At 42.0% G+C, this 22,401-nt stretch overlaps 2 protein-coding genes across 3 annotated transcripts in view; one reads left to right on the forward strand and one right to left on the reverse strand.

Annotated features, from left to right (window-relative positions):
• Nucleotides 1–20,873, reverse strand: part of mrtfab (myocardin related transcription factor Ab) — a 55,584-nt gene extending 34,711 nt beyond the window's left edge. The window contains exons 1-3 of one of the 2 annotated variants that reach the window (XM_084079230.1): nucleotides 20,742–20,873; nucleotides 20,015–20,065; nucleotides 13,738–13,929 (exon numbers count right to left, since the gene is read on the reverse strand). In XM_084079230.1, coding sequence (XP_083935356.1) covers nucleotides 13,738–13,864 — 127 coding nt within the window. In that variant the 5' untranslated portion in view covers nucleotides 13,865–13,929; nucleotides 20,015–20,065; nucleotides 20,742–20,873. Of the gene's footprint in view, nucleotides 1–10,068; nucleotides 10,558–13,737; nucleotides 13,930–20,014; nucleotides 20,066–20,741 lie in introns of those variants that run through there. The other variant, XM_084079232.1, reaches the window with a different exon arrangement.
• Nucleotides 1–22,401, forward strand: part of LOC311060979 (arf-GAP with dual PH domain-containing protein 1-like) — a 314,152-nt gene that overhangs the window by 159,508 nt on the left and 132,243 nt on the right. The gene's annotated exons all lie outside the window — the stretch shown is intronic.

Genomic DNA, 22,401 nt, shown 5'->3' on the forward strand with positions numbered 1-22,401 from the left:
TGAGCCCACCAAAATAAGTCTGAAATGTTGCACACTTAGTGTAGTTGTTAAGTTCATATTTTACACACTGTGTCAATGGAGCAATGTTGGCATAAAACAAATCTTTTTCAGCTGTAAAAACACTCAAAATAGATATTTTTATCGTTTCCATTTTCAGTTATGGTCATCCTTAAGTCATCCTGAAAGGGTGGAAGAGCTATTCAAACAGGAGCACAGGAACACTGCAAGAACACCTTGATTTTGGAAAAGACCATTTCAAAATGAGGCAAACATCGAGTCTGCACTTCACTTCCCCATAAAAACTGGGGGGTGAGTGTTAAACTGTCAGGGCTTAATCACGAGGTGTAGCTGTTTAGACCCACGTTTAACATCAGTTACACAATCAGCAGTGTTGCACGGACACATACCCCAATACACAGCAAAATGCTATTTTATTAAGTTAAATCAACACTCCACATTTTACTATACACATACTGTCACTGTCGGCTTGGAAACCTCGTATCTATACTTTAGATCAATGTTATTGGACTGTCTCTGAGGGTTTTACAAATATTTAACCACTTAAGCCCCATCTTCTACTTAAAAAAATGCCAAAAGGCCAATCTACCAGCTCGCAACACGCTGCAATTTTGCCTATAATGACATGTCCAAAATAGGTATGTTAGATTGAAAGCGGTTAACCAACGAATGGTGTTAGTTAGAGCTTGTGACTAGATGCCGTTCACAATTACACCAGGACGTTTTGGTCCGTTTAAAGGGGTAGGTCACCCAAAACAATTGTATTCGTTCAGGGCAGCTGGTCTATACGTTCGCTAAAATAAAGGTTGCCTTTTAATCAAAATAAATCATTATTATTATTAAACCATTATTAAACTTAATTAGATGAATGATGAAGTGTTGTACATGGAATGATGAGTAGTGAAGTCATCACGCTCTGGATCTCTTTCTCACACACACACACACACACCACACACAGAGCGCACTTTGCTATTATTTATTTTATAATTATCTTAAATAGTCTAAAAGTAGGCTACACACTGTGTTTATGCTTCAATCAATCTCTGCTCTGGACGATATGGGCATGACTCCCTCCCTTTAATATTCTATAGCCCGTTTGCTGTAAGCCAAAGGGTTTTGCAGTGATCCGCACATCAAGCTCCATAGTAACCGAAAGAGAACTGATTGGTCGGTAGATGGTACTATACGTTGATCTGTTGCGTGCAACATGCTACCGGGGTGACGTAAGCAGCTAAGGACAGGCTTATACACCTGAAGTTACCTCATTATTAACCACTAAATCCAGCATCATTCATGGAAGACAAGAAAATGTCATTGAGTTTCCCTAAAATATTCTGTCCAATAAACGAGCGACTGTTTCAACTGCATGACATTTGTTTACAATGTTTGATGCGCTTGACAATGTGCACTGTGCAAACAAACTGAACCAAATGAAAAATGCAACTTCATCCCCGAATCGCACTGAGTCTACCAAACTATAGGTCTGAAACCTATAGTTTGAACCATTGGAAGAGGGGGGTTTGGGGTTTTTTTATTTCATGAAAAAATCGTTTTGAACATGGTTTCCACCCGACCGACAGCGACAATATACACATTTGCCGTTGGAGTGGACAACGTCTTCCACTTGGTTTAGAATGATTTTTAAAATACATAGTTAAATTCATAGTTATCACTCTTGCCTCTGTACTCAGTCTTTTTTTTCAGCATTTACCTCTCTAGAGGAGATGGACATCCTGTCTTTATCTGTACAAAAAAATTGCATAATTTCGTGTTAAACCGTTTTTTGTACCACATGGTCTTATATAGCAGTGGTTCTCAAAGTGGGGTCTAGGTCTCCCAGGGATTCCATCATCACTTTAACAACTTTAACCCTATATACGTCAGGTATTTGAAAGTAGACGATCTTCTATTGTAGATCTGCTATATTCAAAATAATTTTGAAAAGTAGAGTAATGTTTTTTACAACAAATCGTGTCTCTGGCACATAATATTTTATGATGGGGTCCGTGGCCAACTACATATTATTTTGGTTTTAGAACAGTTTCGTCACGTATGAAAAGGGTTGAATCTTGCCTTGACTGGCGGGGGGGGGGGGGGGGGGTGCAAGGTAACATGGTAATGGTGTTGGCGGGGTGGGTTCTTGGGTCAACTCAAATCACAGCGGGCTCTTTTGTTATACAGTGGTCAAAGGCAGCTTGTTTAGCCAAGGCAACAGCAGCACGCTCATAATGTCACAGCATCTCAACAGAAACAAACAAGTCAATTTTAATTGCAGTGTAATGGTTAACTGTTGAGAGGATTGGTGGTGGGAGGGCAAAGAGGAAAAAAAGAGAAAAGGAAGGTAAGTTAGGTAAATTAGACAGGGTGACAGAAAGAAGGAGAGCAACTACATCATCTATAGGAAGCAGACCCAGGGAGGAGGAGAGTTTAATCTGGCAGCTGTTAGGATCTGGTAATATGAACCCGTCCTGTACTGTATGGATGGTGGGAGGAACAACGAGAAAGAGAGAGATGGGGGTGAAGTAGAGTGGTAAATAACTTTTTCAGAGGGGAGAAAGCGTAAGCGTGTTACATAACTGAACATCTGAGATCATTTGCTTTTTGAATGAACCCCCTACCCTCCTACCCCACTTCCGTAGGCTTTCCTAAATTTCCTTTCTCAAATACGGCTGCTTGCCATTTAATCCTACAGCGCATGGCTTGCCGCACACACACGGATAAAAACAAAACATAGGTTTCCCTTCTTTTTTACAAGCGCTTGCCATTCAGTACTACAGTAGTCAGACAGACAGCCTTAAGTTGTGTGCATACCACACAGCTGGAATCGCCCTGAGATCAACCCCTGCTGCAGATGCAAGCTCCGTCAACATGCTCTTGAGTAACTCTCTTAGTGTAAAGCTTTATATGTACTTTGTTGTAGAACAATGTTGCTCACTGAAACTAATACATTTTCAAGTGAAAAAAAATGCTTTTCAGTTCAACAATGATGCACTGTCATGTTTTCCACTTGGAAATCTGGTTATTTCTAGCAAGTTCATGGATTATAATTCAGGCTTCAATCATGCAGCTCAATAGTAGACTATACCGTCTGGGGCATCAGCTGAATGACAACAATGTAAATGCACAAAGCACTAAGAGTTGAAGAGAGGGTGAGTGTGCGTGTGTGTGTGCGAGAGAGAGAGAGAGAGAGAGAGACAGATGGACAGAGAAAGAGCATACAGTTGAGAGAGAACTTGTGCATGACAAGACATGGGACAAAGTTTCCTAACACACGGCAGACAGAAGCCCTCAGTTGCTTAAAGAGAGAGAGAGCACGAGTCATTGCAAAACAAAACATTCACATCTTTGAGCCAACTAGTTAGCAGGCCAATGATGAAAAGCAGGCATGGACATGGTTAAACACGTTTATGTTTTTCTTACTAGCAAAAGGCCTTGAGAAATGCTTGCATCATTTATTTACACCCACCCCATCACCCCAAAAAAATCCTCTTGCAGATGACGCACAAGGTGCAGCAAGCAGTGGTGTTTATATCTTTACTACAAGTGTGAGTGAATAAAGTGTAAAGTTGAGAGAGACAGAGGATTTGTGTGTCTGGGAAAAGGGGACAAAGTTTCCCACACATGTGGCGGAGGACTGAACCAACCTGTTTTTAGATGGACAAAACTGGTTCTTTCACACTTCAAATGGCAGCAGCAATGCCAAATAGGTAAAAAAGAAAATAAAGGATCTAATTACTTAACCACAATGTTCTCCTTGAAGAAGTTCTTTGTGGCTTTACAAAGCATCCAACCCACTAACCCATCCACTCTCCTATCCAGATTCTATTAGAGTTTAGATTCTAAGTGGTTCCTTGTTGTTTACTCTAGGCAGCCAAAATGGGCAGGCCATTGCTTGCATTTGATTTGATCTACACTTTAAACTGAGAAGTGGAAGAATTCAATCACACAATCAGGGTCAGACAGTGTTCATACATTTGAGCATGTACAACAGCTGAAATGGTGGTCTCATCCTAAAGACACAGAGTACACTGAACTGATTTACAAGCTCACAACACTTCACAATTGTGAGCTTGTGGATCTGATATTTAAAAAAAAAAAAGGAAAAAAAGGGTTGGGAATGGGATGTCGATGTCGGGGTGAACGTAGTTAAGCTAAAGGCTGCAGTCAAACAATCAAAAGCAGTCCCAACACAGAGATTCCCCCATCTCTGTTCTCAATCAGTAAACTGCCTCTACCACCAAAAGTCAGTCACTCTCACTTGCTGTGCGGGTGGCATGCAACACTGATAGTGAAGCGTCCTTCCCTCCCTCTGTGGGACACACCTGAACGATATCTATGTTTTCACAACGCTCTGACTCGGAGATAAGACGCTAGCAAATTGAACAGATTATTTGAGGTTCTGGGATGAGAGTCTACCGTCAGGTTTTCTGAATATCAGACATTTATGATGGGAGATGTACCCCCAAAGGCAACGTCTAACACTACTTACCACTGGTTTGCTCGCCCATTGTGTGACAGGCAGTAACAACACAACCTGTACGTTGGTATGTTCTTCAACTTAACCAGTAGTTAACGCAGTAACTACTACATCAGAACTTTATACACGCCGACCATCTACTCATAACCTGCAAACATGGCTGATTAACCAGACATGACGGAGATCTCTGGATTTGACAAGGCCCAGTTGAAGAAGACTGAGACGCAAGAGAAAAACGTCTTGCCAAGAAGAAGGCAGCAGATTCATGAAGACCTCCTCTATGCACAGTACAGTCCACGAGCATTGCCCTCTTTTTTTTAAACTGAAAATGATAGGAGCCGAGCCTGGTATACTGAGCTATCCAAGGAATGAAGGCTTGTCACTTGAATCTTCCATGTCCCAAACAGTTATTATGTACCATTTACTGTTATCAATGCCATTTCCTGTTTTGCTAGTGTGTGCTTTATCATGTGCATGGATCTGTGTATTTGCGAATGTGTATGCAACTTTGTGTGAGCACACAGCGGTTAGTGGCTGCCATCGTGGGAAGCGAAGCCGTGCAGTTTGTACCCTTCTGATGTCTTCAAAACTGATTTCCCGCCTTGTCGCATAGTTCAGAGTCGTAACAAAATACAAGAGTCCGGTCAGCTCACCGTAAACTACCTCTACATCTATCAACTAGTGATTAGTACATGGCTCAGACTCCTAACCCTGTGACTCAATGCCTAATGACTCTTCCATTATTCATACTTACAGAGACATATACATGTGGGGTGACTGGGGTCATGGAGTTATATGCATTTTACAAGTTCGGTTCCTTCCTGACATTTAGCCTCTGCTCTCTGGTCATTTGAATGAACACTCAAGCTGTTTGTATCATTTCCTACATGCAACACTAGCAGATTCTCCTAGACTACTATAGCTCTACAGTATACTCCTACTTGGGGTAAAGATAGACTCCTAGACGCTAGTCTCGCGTCACCAGACTGTTGCCTCCCACAATTTACAAATGTTTCCGACATACAGTCTGGGACTCGGAAGCTCTGATCATGTGTAAGGGGAAAGCGGATGCCCCTCCCCTACCCACGTCCGTTTCAGCATTGTGCAGTGGCGCAAATGAGTCCGACTGGAATCAACGAATCTCATAAATATCGTTTATGTCTACTAGTGTCTTCTTTCACAGTTTTTTCGGCGTTAATTCCATGATACCTTTCTCAGTTTTCTGTGATAAACAATCCTCGCACAAATAACATGAATCTACCGCTCCTATGACTATGCTTCCGCCTCGGTTCTGTTTCCACTAGGAGTACAGGTCCGCAGGCACCGCGTCGTGATTGGTCGAATGTTTTTCCGGTCTGAACAACTTCCGTTACACAGCTTTCGGGAAGTGTAGTCCCAGACTCTATTTTAGCATTCAGAGATTGTGGAATAGTTGTCTGGTGACGCGAGACTACCTAGACGCTTATCCTGGGTGACATAAGCTGAGTGCAACTATATGAAGTATGTTTCAATTCCTACATTACAAGCACAATCGCTAGTGAGGATTGCAGAGGTCAGAGTAGACCATAATACCCCTGTCAACAGATGTAACTAAATATTCCTGTGAGCCCAGAATCACAATTCCTGATCCCTGAGGGAGAAATACAAGGAAAATAAAGTAGAGAAAGAGGGGGAGGAAAAATAAATCCATGTTGAATGGCAGGATCCCCCCACAGTACACAACAAAATCCTGGCAAACCCTTTTTCACATGTGCACTTAGGTGGCCCCAAGTGTGTGGTATGATACCAATGTGCACATTTTGACAAGAAGGCAACATGAGTGGGCTTGTAGGTGTTGCACAGAGCAGACCTTATCAAAATGCTGACATTTTGCCTAGCTTTAGGCTATATATCTTGTTTGACTCCATTCACTTCTCATTATCATCCATAGAACTTTATTGGCTTGCAAATCAAAGTCAGGGGTGTGTGTGTGCGCGCACGCACGTGCGTGTGTGTGTTAATTGTTGAAATAATGTGCTGTCAGGTAGTACTGTAATGCTGGAAGGCTTCTTGTGTCTGTTCCAAAAATTAACATTGAATTATGAAACTCTTTGTGTGAGTTGTCAGACACACAGAACACACACAGTCTGTGTGTGTGTTCTATTCTGTGAGTCCATGAGCGCATCGGCATCCATTGCCTAGTGATTCATACATAGGCAATGGGTATGTGTACAGGACACATAAATAATGGAAGCCTTTCCCAAGGCTCTTTGCCAGTTACATAAATGTGTTTAACCGTGGCCATGTACACTTATGCCAGTGTGTTTATGATAGAATAGAAGAGAGCGCAAAAGCTGTTTGGGTTCACTCGAAATCCTACAGCATCTCGTCTCCCAGTTGTTTAGAAAAGAGCACATTTTGTTATGCAACTGTAATAGTGGGTGCGGGATAGTCGAAGGCTGGCTGTTCCCTGTATCGCATTAGTGATCTATTTTAAACTGTTTTAAGAAGGCATTCATATAAAGAGTTAATAAGGAGTAATAATAGGGAGAGAGCCAGGAAAAAGAAAAAAAAGTCAGAAATTGTTGAAAGAAGAGGGGAGCGGCAGAGAATGGATGAATCTACAGCTTTTGCTCTGGCAAAGCTGTTTAGGGACAGAGCATCGGCTTTGCCCCAGCTGTGTTTGGACTGTTGTAGAACCCCCCATCCGCCCGTCCGTCTCTCGCTCTCTCTCCCCTGTCTATAAATCTCTACATCTCATTCCCTCCATCTTCCCCCTCCTCTGCCTGCTGAGTGTGTGTACCGGGGCTTGTGCTGTTGGCAGCCTTCCATATAGTTGCATAACATTGCCGCCAACCACACACACTTACTGCTATAGGGCTATGGCTAACATGGGCTAGACATCCACATATTTAGCCACTGCAGAATTGCGTTCTTTTTGGATCCTGGCCGATATAAATGCAGCAATTTCAGCTGTTTAAATACAACCGAGTTCTCGGCTGTCTGAAGATACAAGGAACGATCTGGTAATTGGTTGAGACAGGATCTTTTTTTGTATTGCTTCGACACGCCGAATTGATTCGGCTGTGCAACATTAAAGGAGGATTTTGTCCACAGTAGTAAAGCAACTTAAATGCATGATAAATGCATATGGAGGGGAACAGTCTACAATGCTATTATATAAGCTAGACATGCTAGACTGATGTGTCATGGTAGAATGATGTGTCATCAATATAATCTTTTTCTATGAAAATATGACCTTATGATATATAGTTGCACACAATATGCATGGCAGCAATATCACTCTTATGTTTCAGATAGTAAATGAGATTACAGTGGCCATTCATTTACTGCAACTGTACAAATGGCTTTTAGCACAGAGAACTGCTCTGCTGCATAAATGGGAACACAACATTGACAAGAGTGGATATAAAACTGGACAGAAATCACAATAGTGGCAAGTCTCTCTCTTTGTGAAATTGTGACAGGCCTGGATGGCCCAGACACCTAAGATAGCCCCAAGCAGAATCCTCTAAAAGATGCACAACAGTGGGGATTCTACTCTCCTTGGAATGTTTATCAAGGTATAAAGGACAACGTTTTGCTAGGAATCAGTCCTATAGGCCTGCAGGCGTATGTGATTCCAGTGGCCAGGCCATAGGCAGATAAGGCACCCTAGTTTTAACTTCTGCATTCCCAGACCATCCTAAAGTGGGTCGGGACAGATGTCTGTGGGTCGGCGAGTAAATATTCCCTAATTTTTTCCCATTTCCTATATTTAAAAATATATATACCTTATTTCCAAATATATTACTTTTCAATTCAAAACAATTCCAACACTTTTCAAAAGTATTTCATAATAAAATCAAAAAATCAAATACTTGCCATGAATACAACAAAAAAAATGTAATTAGTGAAAATAGCAGAACAACAACAAGCTCACAACGCAGTCCGAAGCGACGCGTTGTGACTGCTATTTTCACTAGTTTGGGTCCTGGCAAACGTTTAATTTCTCTTTTGGATCTCAAGTTAAAACGTTTGTGAACCACTTATCTAAACGATTGCCCATTATAGCCAAAACATAGCCTATTTCTTATACATATATAAAAAGAATGAATAGGCAAATACATGTATCCAAGTATATAAATCATTCAACAGTCATAAGCCCAACTCAAGCTAAGACACACATACGTGTACATGATACATGTATGCATGCGTGCAACTTATTAAAAATGGGTCTTCAAATATACCCCGTGGCTGTTACCCGAGCGGGGCTCCATAATAAAGCCTATGTTTGAGAATCACTTTTTTGTAATCACTGGACTGTCAAATACCGATGAAACAGCAGAACTGTTTGTCCAGGAGCTTATTGGTATTCCAGTTATGGCCAATCATAAATCAGTACTCAATTGGCACCGGTTGGTGGTACCCATCCACAGCCGGTTAAAATCCCTCCCCCAAAGGGTCTCAGAAGGCATACTTTGCATGTTTGTCTATTCTGGAACAATCTGTTCTGACAGACACAATTGCTGTGAATCTATAGCAGCTTCAGCAAGACCAGACAACATTCCCTGTCACTCCCTCCGTCCCTCTGCAGCCAGTCAGCCAGACACTTTCAGCCCCATCTGAGTCCCTGACCCCACCCCAAGTCCAAGCCTGTGGGCCCTCAGGGAGCGGTGGATACTTTCAGAAGAGCCCTATACATCAACACCGCCGATCTAGCTAGTACAACTGACAGTCAGTGGATACTGGATACCACAAAATCAGACCGGAGACACAGTTGTAGACAGTAAACTTGGTAATTGGCTAACTAACTAGAGTAACTCAAGAGCTTTTGTGTCGTGCAAATGCTTTTTCAGAACTTCTGGATACGGTGGTTACCTCCATTCCTGCAGAAGTTCTTTTCCTTTTTGCACCAGTTGCAAGCTATGCTAAAACTGCTACATGAAGCACATACCAGTCAAAGTGTGTTCTTTCATCTCTTTCCGGATTCTTGTTTTGATGACAGGACAGATAATAATGATGATGATGATGATGATGATGATGATGAATATATACTGCTATGGCAGTGAAAGGGGAAGCACGTTTGTTATTTTTCCGGTGCTCAATTGGCCTTGAGATTAGAGGCTGCCTGTAAAACTTTAACATGACGCCTTTAGAAGCAATAAATGCTTCTCTATTGTAACACAGATGAGAGGCTCAGGCCCTTTCTCTCTCACACATACACATACTCATACACACATGCACACAAAGTAATATGAGTGCAGCTCAGACTTGCATACATGTGTGCCAAAATGTACATGTGTGCCAACATACACACACTAAATCAGATATGTGAGGCATCTACAACTTAACGTAGAGACTTGCATGCCAATACAGGCATGCACATGCTCACGCGAACACACACACAAACACACAGTTAAGCAACAGGTAGTATAACAGCAGTAGAGGTTATAGTATTATTGACCTACGCAATGTGCTCTAAGTCAGACAAACACGGCTTACAGGTGATCGAGACAGTAACTTACAACATAATTTCTCAACACCCTGACAGTGCACACTGACACAAGGCATCATTCTGTAAGGAATTGTACCTGAAGTTATTGTCCTATCCCTCTGCACCATGCTGTTTTAACTTCAACCTCCTTGTTGCTTTAAGCGATCCATGCTAAATCCATCAGGAGAGCAGGAGAAAAGAATAGTAGTTGGTGGAGAAGTCCAGTCTCTCTGCAGCAGTTGTACTCCACAAGTTATGATGGGCTGCCGCTGCAACTATCCTTGGTCATGACGGCTGGCAAGTGAGTACGCGCCCCGGTGAAGTGGGCGTGTGCAGGTCTGTGTGTTTGAGTGACCTGTCCTGAGGCTACACCTTCTCACGCCCACTTCCTTCAAAACACTTTTAGAAAACCCCCGAGGGTTACTTCTTCGTAGCCATTGCCTTCTTTCTCAGTTAGGTCACTCCCAAGTTAAAACTAAAAGTGAGAAGGAAAATGACAAGCTGGTACAGAGGCACATTCCTCCTCACCTTCTGGCCACCTCCAGATCTAGCAACACACACCCTTCCATTCTATCCTTCTGTTTTGTCTCACTCTCCCTCTTTTCCCCTCTCAGAGAAGTTATGCAATACGGCCTCCCCCCACCCGTCTCCTCCCCCTCCTCCATTTCTCCTCCTCCTTTATTATAATTATTTTTCTTCTTCTGCTGCCGCCTGGTGCACTCCCGCCCACGTTAAACAACGTGCTCATCTGTCCCAAAGTTGATCTTGTCTCTGGTGAGGAAAAAAAGTACTACCAGTCTTGTACCAGGGCTCACTTATCCAAACAGTGGGCCGGTCCAAGCCTGCACTCAAGTGAATGGTCTATATCTTGAAATTGGCTGGATGTGCACTCAGCTCTCATGTACACTTATGCAGTCACTGAGATTCTTGCGCAAGGGCGCCCTCACACACACACACACACACACACACACAGTCAACAAAACTGGGGTGCCATTACATGAGCCACATAATACCTTGGGTTTGCTTGGTCATACAATCAAAAATGTGCCACACAACCCCATGCAATTTAGTTTGAGAAGGCCGTAGTGCCTTGTTCAGGGGCCCATCTGGAACACCTTTCAATTTGCAACATCTTGCAATTTGGTCAATAGCCTATCATCAATACCATTATTTACAAATGTATATCTTTTGCAGTTAACTACTGCACTGCCATTTCCAAAAGGAAACAAGTACTGTATACACAATAGTACAGGCATACTGGTTATTCCTCACATAACTATCTCAGACTCTCTTCTGAAGAAGTACCTTAGTATAACCAGTAGATTGTGTAACCTTGTGAGGAGGGCAGATTGAGATGACTGATAGCAGGACGGGAAGCTAAGATTTTTCATTTAACAGCCACAGGTAGGCTACATCTTCATATTCATCAGCCACACTAGCCATCTTGCCAGCTAACTATGCAAGAGCACCCAAGTTAGTTTGTCCCCAGTATCTGGCTGGTGGCTTGTGGAAATGTCCCACCCAGGATATTGCAAAAGGACTGATATGCTGGTATTATATCATCATGCTGTCTGACTGCCTGGTAATCACAAATGCACACACATAATTCTCTTGTGCTCTTTAAAGCATCTCCATGTCAAGATTAGCCAGAGGATTCCTGCAGCAACATGCCTGCTTTGCACTGGGAGAATGAAAAGTGTGTAAGGAATAGGCTAGTGCGAGTTGGCGATGGGGTGTTTAAGGCTGGGGAGTGGTGGCCTCAGGCTGTGTTGTTGTGTGTGTGTGTCTAAAAGAGGGGGTGATAGGCACTAGCCTGTACCTCTGCTTATTGTACTATTTACTCGCCTCTGTAATTCAAATGTTTCAGTGTCATTTAAGTTTTTCGTTACACAAGCTACTGGCTAGGTTACTACTATACCACTATACAGAGCTCCTAGATGGCAAAACATTAACCAGATCAACCACGCCTCACCTTCGCCTGTAGAAAACAGGAAGGCCAACGCCCATCACAGAACAATGGCCAACAGTGCTCTGTAATGGCAAGGTGGACATGTGTGCACGCTGACAGCCACTTGGCAGTTCAGTGGTTCCCTCTTGTAAAAAAAGTACCCTTTTGTGCCCTTAACCTCCACCTATACTGTGCTAGTGTGTGTCATCATGCATATACCAAAGATGCATGCCTTCTAAGCAAAAGGCATTTGGCATTTCCAAACAATTTCTCCTGGGGAATAGGAGCAAAGTAGCAGCAATAGTTCAGCAAGCTTTTTTAAAGATATGTTAGGGCTTTTCAGTATTGTTACGCTGCGACATGTTATGAACTTGTGAGCTTATAGAAGGGCTATTGTCGGTGCGCGACACCCTTGCACAATCTACAAGCTCACAACATGCTGCAGTGGCCTGTAGATCTACTATTTTTGCTATTTTTTTCCACTATAATGATATGCCCAAAATAGGGATGCCAGGTTCAAAGTGGTTAAACTACTGCAGTGGGGGATACTAACGAAAGAGCCGCCAGCTAATTAAGACCAGAACCTCTTCACAACCGACCTCATGCTGGTAACTTCATTTGAGTGTACACACACAAAAACTGTATACGTATACTGTAGATAGAAACATAAAATGCCATGCAGAAGTGTATATATTTTCAGGCATGCAACCTTAAGTACTCTAACCCAGATGCATGAGTGTGTGTATGCAGAGATATGTTATATGCACAGATATGCTGCACACATGTAGCCTAATTTTATTGGATCGCTCAATCTGGACAATGGTACATTTTCAGGTCTCTGTGGAGAGCTAAGCCGTGCTGATAAATGATGAAGCTACGAACACCCCTGACATTTTCAACTTCTGTTTTTTAGACAAGTGGGTTCTTTCCTCCACTTCTGCTCTTCCTCAAATTATGTAATATGTTCCCTAAAGGCACTGTTTAGCTTGGAGGAATTTATGTCGGCTAGTGTCTGAATCCGTAATGCTGCGTTCACACTGGCAGCTACAAAGATACAGGCTTAGGCTACCATACCTTTTTCAATGGAAGCCAGCGACATGAAGATACATTTGAGGTACATTTGACATTTGTAGCTGCTACAAAAGCTACAAAGCTACAAAAACATTGTGCTGGTTTCAACTTCAGCTACAAAGATACAAAGCTACACATATGCTGTGTAGCTTTGTGTATCTGATTTGTATCTGCCAGTGTGAACGCAGCATTATACTGTCATCTGTACTTTGAACAGGCCACCGTTTCAAGACTGTACCACCACTTGAAGTGGCTTTACCACTGGAGGAACACTTGAAATCGTTAGCATTTGAAATGACCAAACGAATACTTGTAGTATGGACAACCACTGGTCTGCATGACATCTGTGTGAGCAGAGGGTAATGTACTGCGGAAATCGATGTTATGTAAACGGACTTGAAACAACCAATACATTTTAGCAATTCATACAGAATCACAGATGTTCTATTTCAGCATTATGTCATGAATACATAATACACCTTGTAATGTTGAAGTATATACATGTTGTCAGATTAAATATGATACAGTGGTGTACAACAATTAATTTGGCATTTCAGCTCTTTGCAACCGGGGTGAGAGGCTTGCAAGGGAAAGAAGGACAAGTGACAAAAAAAGAGAAAGAGTGAGAGAAAAGAGTGCGTGTGTGTGTGTGTGTGTGTGTGTGTGTGTGTGTGTGTGTGTGTGTGTGTGTGTGTGTGTTCACTTGTGAGTAAACAGATAGCAAATTGATGTTTAGTGTCCTCTCACCATTCTTCCTCTCCCGCAGTGGCAGCAGGTTGGGGGCGGGCTGAAGGGAAAGTTCCTGCAGCTCATTGGTCACTGCCTCGCTCTGAGGGCTGGGGGCAGAGCCTGTCGCCGATCCGGCGACCACCATGCCACTGCCGGGACATGGCTCCACCCCCTTCTGTAGGTCCAGTGTTGCCAGGGTGACAGAGAGACCTACAATGCAAAAGAAAATACAAAGTAAACAAACAGGAAAGCACAACAGTTTTCTATTCAGAATCAGACTAATCTCATCTATAAATGCATGGATCTCTGTATATCAGTGTGTATTTCCACTACATAGCTCAAGAACCGTAGAAAGGATCGACTTCGGACTTTGCATGTGTATCGCAGAGGACCCAGGGGGTTACAGTGCCAAGTGGGAAGTAGGTCGGATCAGTGGTTATTCCGAAATATTATCTATAAATCCACAAATCTCTGCATCTGTCTGTCTGTCTGTGTCCCTTTAATGCACATATTTGGAGATTCCTGTCAAAGACTGGGCTCCAAGTACCATGATAATGGGTACTGCACTAAGTGCTCTGACAACGGGCACTCTGACAATGGGTGTGTCAGATGGACACCACTGATCAACGCCAGGACAATACAATAATGTATAAACCCAATGTTTCAGATAGGGACACTAACCTACACAAATCATATACACAGTACGTATATAATACATACTGATTTCCAAAAATCATTTGGCCGATAGTTTTCCATCTATGCTTGTAGCAATTTCACTTTAACAGTGCGATAACTAAACCATCAACAAACTCTATTTCTAAAGTGCATGCCTGGCTCTTTTTTTTACTTGACTACAACATCTGGATTTGACAAAAGTTAACTATTTTTTAAGTACATGGGTTTTGGAATGTATTAATACTAGACCGGTGACCGTTGGTTACCGGCCTACTCGGGAACGATGCAAATAGGCCCACCTTGTTATGCAATTCCCGTTATACCCATTGTCAGAGTACCCGTTGTAACCCATCTGTCTGTGTCCCTTTTGTGCCCATATGGAAAGTCCTTGAGCAGTGGTGAACTGGCAACTTTTAAAACAGGTTTGTTCTGCGGCTTACCATCTGATGTCTTTCAGTGGAAAAATAATAACCAATCATCAAACTAAAGTTTTATTGACACAACAACGGCTCAGTGCATTAGATTCTATGATTAGGTTAATTAAGTAGCTGCAGACCTTAATAACTTGTTTAAGATGTCCTACTGTGAATTAATCCATTTCTGGCCAGCAGAGCTCCAGAGACGGAGAAAGAACATTATGTTATTGTAACTAGTGGAGGGCCAAAAATCTTCTATACCTCCTGTTCTAACTTGCCAACTCATCTCTCCTCCCTCACTCCATCTCTGGTTTTATCTCTCACTCTCCTTGCAACCCCCTCCGCCATCACCCCATCTCCTTTCTGTCAATCCTTCCCTTGCTGCTGACACGCCTATCGCTTTCAGGTCAGGAGACACTGAGCGGAGCAGAGGAGGGTGTGAGGACAAAAAGGGAGAAAGAGAGAGCGCAAGATAGATACAGAGATAGAGAGATCTGGTACCTGAAGCGCTTGAGCACGTTACAGCATGTCAAGACAGTCAGCACCAGAATATTGAATGTCTCTCTTGTGCAATTATGGAACTTTCAGAGACACTCAAACACACACACACACACACACACACATACATGCACTGAGGGTAAGAATGCAGGACTGTAGGCTAAAGATTGCGAAAACCATTGGGGAAAAATGTACTTGTTGGTTTTAACAACTTTTGCCTGTCTGCAAGACATACTGGTGTTTCCTTTAATGAGTGCCTGTCCATCGTGGATAGTGGTTGATTAACACATCCTAGGCTAGCACTCAATATTATGACAGCTTCCCAATGAGTTTCGCCCTTTCCTACACAGCAAAATCCAGAGTGAAAATGAATCTGAGAGTTCAAGTTTATACATTTCTTTTTTATTTCTTCAAAATTCATAACACGATTTCCCTGAAGGCCTTGACCAGCTTCATTTCAGAGACGGACTGGACAGGTCCTGGGCCGGTTTGGACAGCAGGCGGCTAATGGCTGTTTACAAAAGGCAGTGATGTCCTCGCCGCTTCTGCTGCAGTGTTGACGATCCTCACTGCAAATGTGTGTTTTGTGCCTACAGGGGCGCCGGCTAGAGGGAAACGAGACGAGTGTTGTCTGACTGCCGTTGGGTCGCTCTCTCCATTATCAAACCCCAGTGTAAGCTTTACTGGGGTAGCTGTCCTGTGATTGTGTTACAACTCCCCTTTGGGTTTCCTTAGTTTGGAGGCTAACACCATGCAGTTCCTTGCTCTCAGATCCTCTACGTCTGCAGAGGGTCCAAACAACCTTGCTGGATATTGTGAATACAGTTATGAATTGTTATTATATATTTTACTTTTTTTTTAAACTTTATGTATTTTCTATGTTTTTGCATTATATATAATATAGTACATCAACACATTTTATTTTTTACTAACAGAGGTGTAGGTAGTGGTGTATAAATGATTCAATACTTCCATTACATCAATAATAAACCTTCCTAACTCAGTGTTGTTGAATGCCTGTGAGTCCCCAGGACCCACAGGCAAAATTAGTGGTTTTATTACAGTGTGTTTCAAATGCATCTGGGAAAGGGGCATTAAAGAATTTGTTTTATTATTTATTTCAGCGGTTGGTTAACTAAAGCCCTATTCGCATGGGATTAGTATTACCTGGGGACCTCTGGTAATTTAGAAATGATTCCACAGCGTCTGTGTTTTGTGTGGCGCATGCACACCAGAAAAGCAAAGTCTATATTTGACTTGAAATTACAGACATTATCCATTATCCCCAAATGGAACCAAATGGACCCTTACGGTTGCATTTGGTTCCACTTGTCTGAGTTAGTGTTTACATGGACATTATTTATTCATTCTGATTTAAATAATTTGAGTCCAACTTGTTTTGTTTTTTACATGCATTAAGTGGTTCAGCCTGTTTTTTTGTCTCCGCCAGGCCGAAAGGCATGGCGAGAGAGTATGTTTTTCACCCTGTCCGTCCGTCCGTCCGTCCGTGTGTCCGTGTGTGTGTCCGTCCGTCTGTGACCAGCTAATCTCCGGCACCGTTGGCTTGATCGCAGCAAAACTGTGCACACACACTCCCTGGATGCCAATTCAGAACCTTTGACCCAAATATTTCTCATGGCCCTTTTATAGCGCCACCAGGAGGCCGATTTGTGCAAAACATATTTTTTGACAGTACTCCTACAGATTTTGTCCAAAAATCACGCAAATCGCTACACAGTATCTCCAACGTCATTAAACGAAATGGGTCTTTCAGATTTTTCATATTCCATCCTGATTGGCTAAAAATGTCTTCCAAAGTTTAGAGGAGTGCTCCGTTTTGAACAAAATGCTTTAAATCATGAACAGAGCATGCAATTTCCGTGAAATTGTGAAGGCACATTCCCATTAGGCCGAGGAAGAAATGCCACTTGAAATTTTTCCAATCAGCCTCATGGTGGCGCTATAACAGGCCGATTCGTATTTTTACCTATAACTGCACCAATCTGTGTAAAACTTTGTATGCACACTCCGTAGAGGTCAACAAAAAACCTTTGCCCTGCATTTTTCACATATGCCTTTTATAGCGCCACCAGGTCGACTTATGTAAAACACATTATTTTATACTACTCCTTCCAATTTTATCCAAATTTCACGCAAATCAAATGACATCTAAAGTTTGAGGAACAAATGCCATCCTTTTAACATTGGCCTGTTATAGCACCACCAGCAGGTCTAATTTAGCAAAACAAATGTTTTTAACAAAATGCCTCAAATCATGAATGCAGTCAGGGTCCAATTGTCGTGCAAGGCCTAAGAACAAATGGCACCCTTTTCACGTTGGCCTATTATAGCGCCACCAGGAGGCCACAATAGCCTACCTGACCTGGCGGAGACCTGTGCTCCGAGGAGCACTTTTTCTAGTTCCATATATTTTCTACATGGACCCACATCGTGTTCTCAGAATAATATTTGCATTTCTGCCGTTCTTTCTAATTGAGATCATGGGACTGATAGGCGGGTGGCATATTGCCTCCCTGGCCCTGGGCAACAACAAGTCCGTGAAATGATGTGTGTGGGTTTTAATGTGTACGTAATTCGAGACTGAAAAGCTCTGATTAGGCTATTGTCAATTGCAGAATACAGCCGAAACAGGAAAGTGGGTGATATGTGTGAGCCTCGTGTGCACTTTCATGCGCATGCTGTAAAATAGGCACACAGTTTGGTATATCCACGTACAGTATAGTATATTATTGTCCCGGTGTCAGATGGTTAGAAAGACTTCATTTACCATAAGGATGGGCATCTTACTGTATTAATAGTTGACAAATCCAGAGAAGAATTGGTGATTTCTCTTCTAAATCAGCCGATTAACACATGCAGTGTGTCAGATGTGTGTTCAAGAAAACTTCATCCATTGTTTTCTTGTGGATGGCAGGGTGGCAATAAAAAAAAAGCTAACTAAACGGATAGACAGCGTTGGCAGGGACGCATTGTGTCTACCGCGTTCAGCTAATGTATTGCCTCCACTTATGCCACGCCCACTGAAAACGTCATAAAGTTTACTAACAGAAAAGGGACCTATTGTGTGAAACTCTATTCATTCTATACGTTTTGGTTTGCAAAGCCTCCCTTGAAGGTGGAAAAAACGTAAAAATGTAATAGTAAATAAGCTACACAAAACTGACCGACCATTAAATGAAATTCTTTTGGCCTAGTATAATATGAAATTAATAATATCAACAATCAACTGATTGTCTTGTGCAAACATACTTGTTTGTTTAGTCACAGTATTATCATCAGCATGACATCAGCCCTCAGCCAATCCTCTAGCATCCTAACTAATCTAATAGATTAATAAGCAGGTAGAGCTTCAACTCTGTAGCCAAACCATTTAGCGTCATGGGTTAATTTCAGCGTAATTATTTTAAAACCTGGACATGACAATCAAGACTTCAGACAGGAGTTGTACAAGCCAAAAGAAGCCTTGCTGAGGGACACACAGACATCTTCATTGAGTCCATTCAGAGGGATAGAGAAACAAGGAAATGAAATGAGGTTGCAAAATTGGGAAATAACACACAGCAGTGAAATTCCCAGGCAACACAATGCAGTAGTCTGTAAATCAATAACAGAAGGTCACAGTGCTGCAGCATGTCAAATCGTGACACATAACTCAATTGGGTATCAGTGACATGAAAATGTGTAAGTAGTAAGTATGCTGTCATAATGCTACATTTTTATGTGCTGGAATTCAGCCAGTAGTACTCCGACAAATGGCATTAGTTAATGCGCTGCTATTCAATGTAAATTGACAAATTTGCTTTGCAGTCATGCAGCACAGGTTATGCGACAGCAAGATAAAGTACACTATAGCCTTAAGACACAGCATGTGATACGGGCTCTGCCACGGTACAACCCATCACTGTCAAATTTCTTAAAAGTCTTGTGCTGAGGTCCTAAACTACATGGGACGACTGTATATATACACATAGGCTAAATCTTATCCACTGCATGTTAAAAAGACAAAAAGATGAATGATGATGATCAGCTAAGCCTGAGTCCATAAGAGGAACTAGGCTCCCAACAGATTAAAGTAATCACTGCAATTACAGACCAGCAGGATATCAAGTTCTCAAACAGTTAATAACCACAGTAAACCACAGGCTCCTTTAGAGGTATACTCGTTTCATCATCAGTTTTTTATTTCATCCTCCTTGCCTGTAGCAACCATGTCCAACGGGGATAATGTTGAAACATGCAGAGTGCATTGTACTACTACAATGCACGAGGGGAGGGAGGGACACTGTGTTCTCTAGTATTCATTCCTCTGTGCACGCCTACACTAGTCTTACAGATTTATTTGCAACACGATCACACAGGTACACATAAACACACACACACACACACACACACACACACACACACACACACACTCTCTCTCTGCTTGCCTGTCTCTCATCAAGGCTGGCTTAAAGGGGAGAATGACAATGACTGTACATGTCAAGTGCATTGAGCTCACGCATGGATTTTGTTCATTTGAGACAATCGAAAGTACATGAGAATTAAAAAAAAAAAAGCAGCAGACAGGCTATCTGCTCAATAGCAACAAATCTGTTTCCTTTAGACCAGTAATAAAATGAAAACGTAATATGATAGGCATGACAGTGTGACACAGAGAGTGAGAGAGAAACGGAACTGTTGCTTACCTGTGCTACTAAATCCTTGAGGGGCGTTTTCTCATTTCAGCAGGACAAGAGCTGAAAGGATGAGAAAGGTACAGAGTTTTAAGCTTTGATTAAGTAGAGACTAGGCTAAATCTTTCACTGCCAGACTGTTGGCTCTCTACTCTGACGTAGCCAGATTATTTCGTCAGTTCTAAACATCGACAGTGTGTCTGTGTCAGGTAAATTTCCGTGGAATTGGGGGCAATGATCATTTGGACTCGACAAATCGGAGGCCTTGCCACAGATGTCACGGGGCAGCTGCCTTCACAGCTGTCACTGGCCAAAATAGACAGTCTGACTGGCTATTGTTAGCTAATCTGGGTGGGAGGGGGACCCAGCTCACCCGTGTTGTTGTCAAAACGCAAGCTTTAAGTGGGGATCTTCAATAATACAAACAGTCAAGACTACCACCGTAAAATACAGTCGATGCTTGTGGTATAATAAGCTTGAACGCTTGCTAGATCTGAAAGCAGGAGAAGCAACATCCCCAGCACTCAGACACAGACACAGCACCAGACAGTTAGCTAGCGTTAGCTAGCCATGCTAACCAGCAATGCTAGCTGAATACCAACAGTGGCTGTCTGTCACGCCGCGGACTTTGTTGATGATTTTATTTAGGTTTGACGCCGTAAAGCTAACATAGGAAAGGCCTGTAGCTCTTTCGAGCAACGACACGGTGTACTATAATATTAATGCATTGCTCGCTTACTTATCATGGTCGCTATATGATGTTGTTGTTGTTGTTAACAAGGATAGATGGTAGGAGCGTCACGCCAGCCACAAACATTTAGTGCAGCACCACCACCACGCAGTGTTGCCAGATATTGTGAGAGAAAAAAGCAACCACGTCTATGAAAACAAGCCCAAAAGACCACATGAGTAAATCGGCTATTTTTTTAAATAGCCGATCTGGCTAAAATCTTGGAAAAATGTTAACATTTAGGAATATTTTCAAATCCACAAAATCTTGTATATCCACAAAATATTTTCAGAAGGTTGGGTCTACAAATATATATTAATTTGGGGTTCCTTGACATGAAAATGTTTAAGAACCACTGGTTTAAACAACATCAGGAAACAAGCCCAAATAAGCAACTATACTTTAGAAACAAGCCCAAAAAAACGCAACCCGCAACAACTACCAATTTTTACAAGCAACTGTACAGAAAAAGAAGCCCAAAGTCGCTTATGATAAGCGGACATGGCAACGCTGACCAGCAACACCACTTCCGAATCACAAAGGAAACTTTGACCGGAAATCCCTCCTCCGCTTCGAAAACAAGTCAACTTATTTTTTTTGCCGTTAATAGTTTGCTAGTTTATGTAAGGCAGAACCTCCCTTCCATAAACTTCATACGATTTTACCATAAAATGATCAGTATTTTATTCCTTCAAATAGTTTAAAATACGAATATCATAATAGTTCTGATAATCTCTAAGAATTTACTGAATGTCGAAAGAATAGAATAATTTCGAAACCCTTTTATGTTGAAAGTGTGTCTGTGAGCAATTCAACACCTCTGTGATTTTAACAAGCACAATGTCAAATGTGCCTAACAAGAATGTTCATGGCCAAACGTACCCTACTCGTATAAACACATAGCCCTATCTTCCTTAGCAACCCCTTAATAGCAACTAGCTTTTTACTTCGTCTCTGCCGCCATCTGCTGGTGAAATGTGCTCAAAACCATGGTCTGAAATGTGAAATTGTTGTGGTTTTGATTGATTGAATACTTTATTAACAGTTTGCAAAAAGTACAGCTGTACGATTATACAATTATGCTAAAAGGACAACACGAAAAGCCCTAAGGGCTTGTTTCCATTGTGGTCCTATGCATTCAATTCATCAAGACATTTAAAGACATACAAGCAATCAACACTAGGAGCAATAAAATGTAGGCTATGCACAGAAAACATTGGGGGCATTTCTGGTGTCAAGCTTAGAATACTTATAGGTCAGGACCAGTTGCAAATAGCAGACATGGAACTTTTTGAGCTACGTAGGAAAAAAATGGGAGTCACATAAAATAATATCTCCAATTAGATACAAAAGTAGCTAAAACATATTACTATTCATTGTGTGATAGTACAGTGGTACGATTATACAATTGTGCGAAAAAGCCCTAAGGGCTTGTTTCCATTGTGGTCCTGTAAATTAAATGAATCGAGACATTTAAAGTCATACAATAATATATAAGACATAATCAACACTAGTAGCAATAACACATATACGTACAGTAAACAGTCGGGGGGGGGGGTCATTTCAGCTTAAACCCATCTACGTGTACTTTGAACCTACTAGGACCAGTTACAAATTGCAGACAGGTGCTCTTTTATGGCGGTTTTGAAGGAGGGTAAGGAGTCACACT

This window comes from Gymnoscopelus microlampas, assembly GCF_963454915.1.
Source record: "Gymnoscopelus microlampas genome assembly, chromosome: 14".
Taxonomy (NCBI): Eukaryota; Metazoa; Chordata; class Actinopteri; order Myctophiformes; family Myctophidae; genus Gymnoscopelus; species Gymnoscopelus microlampas.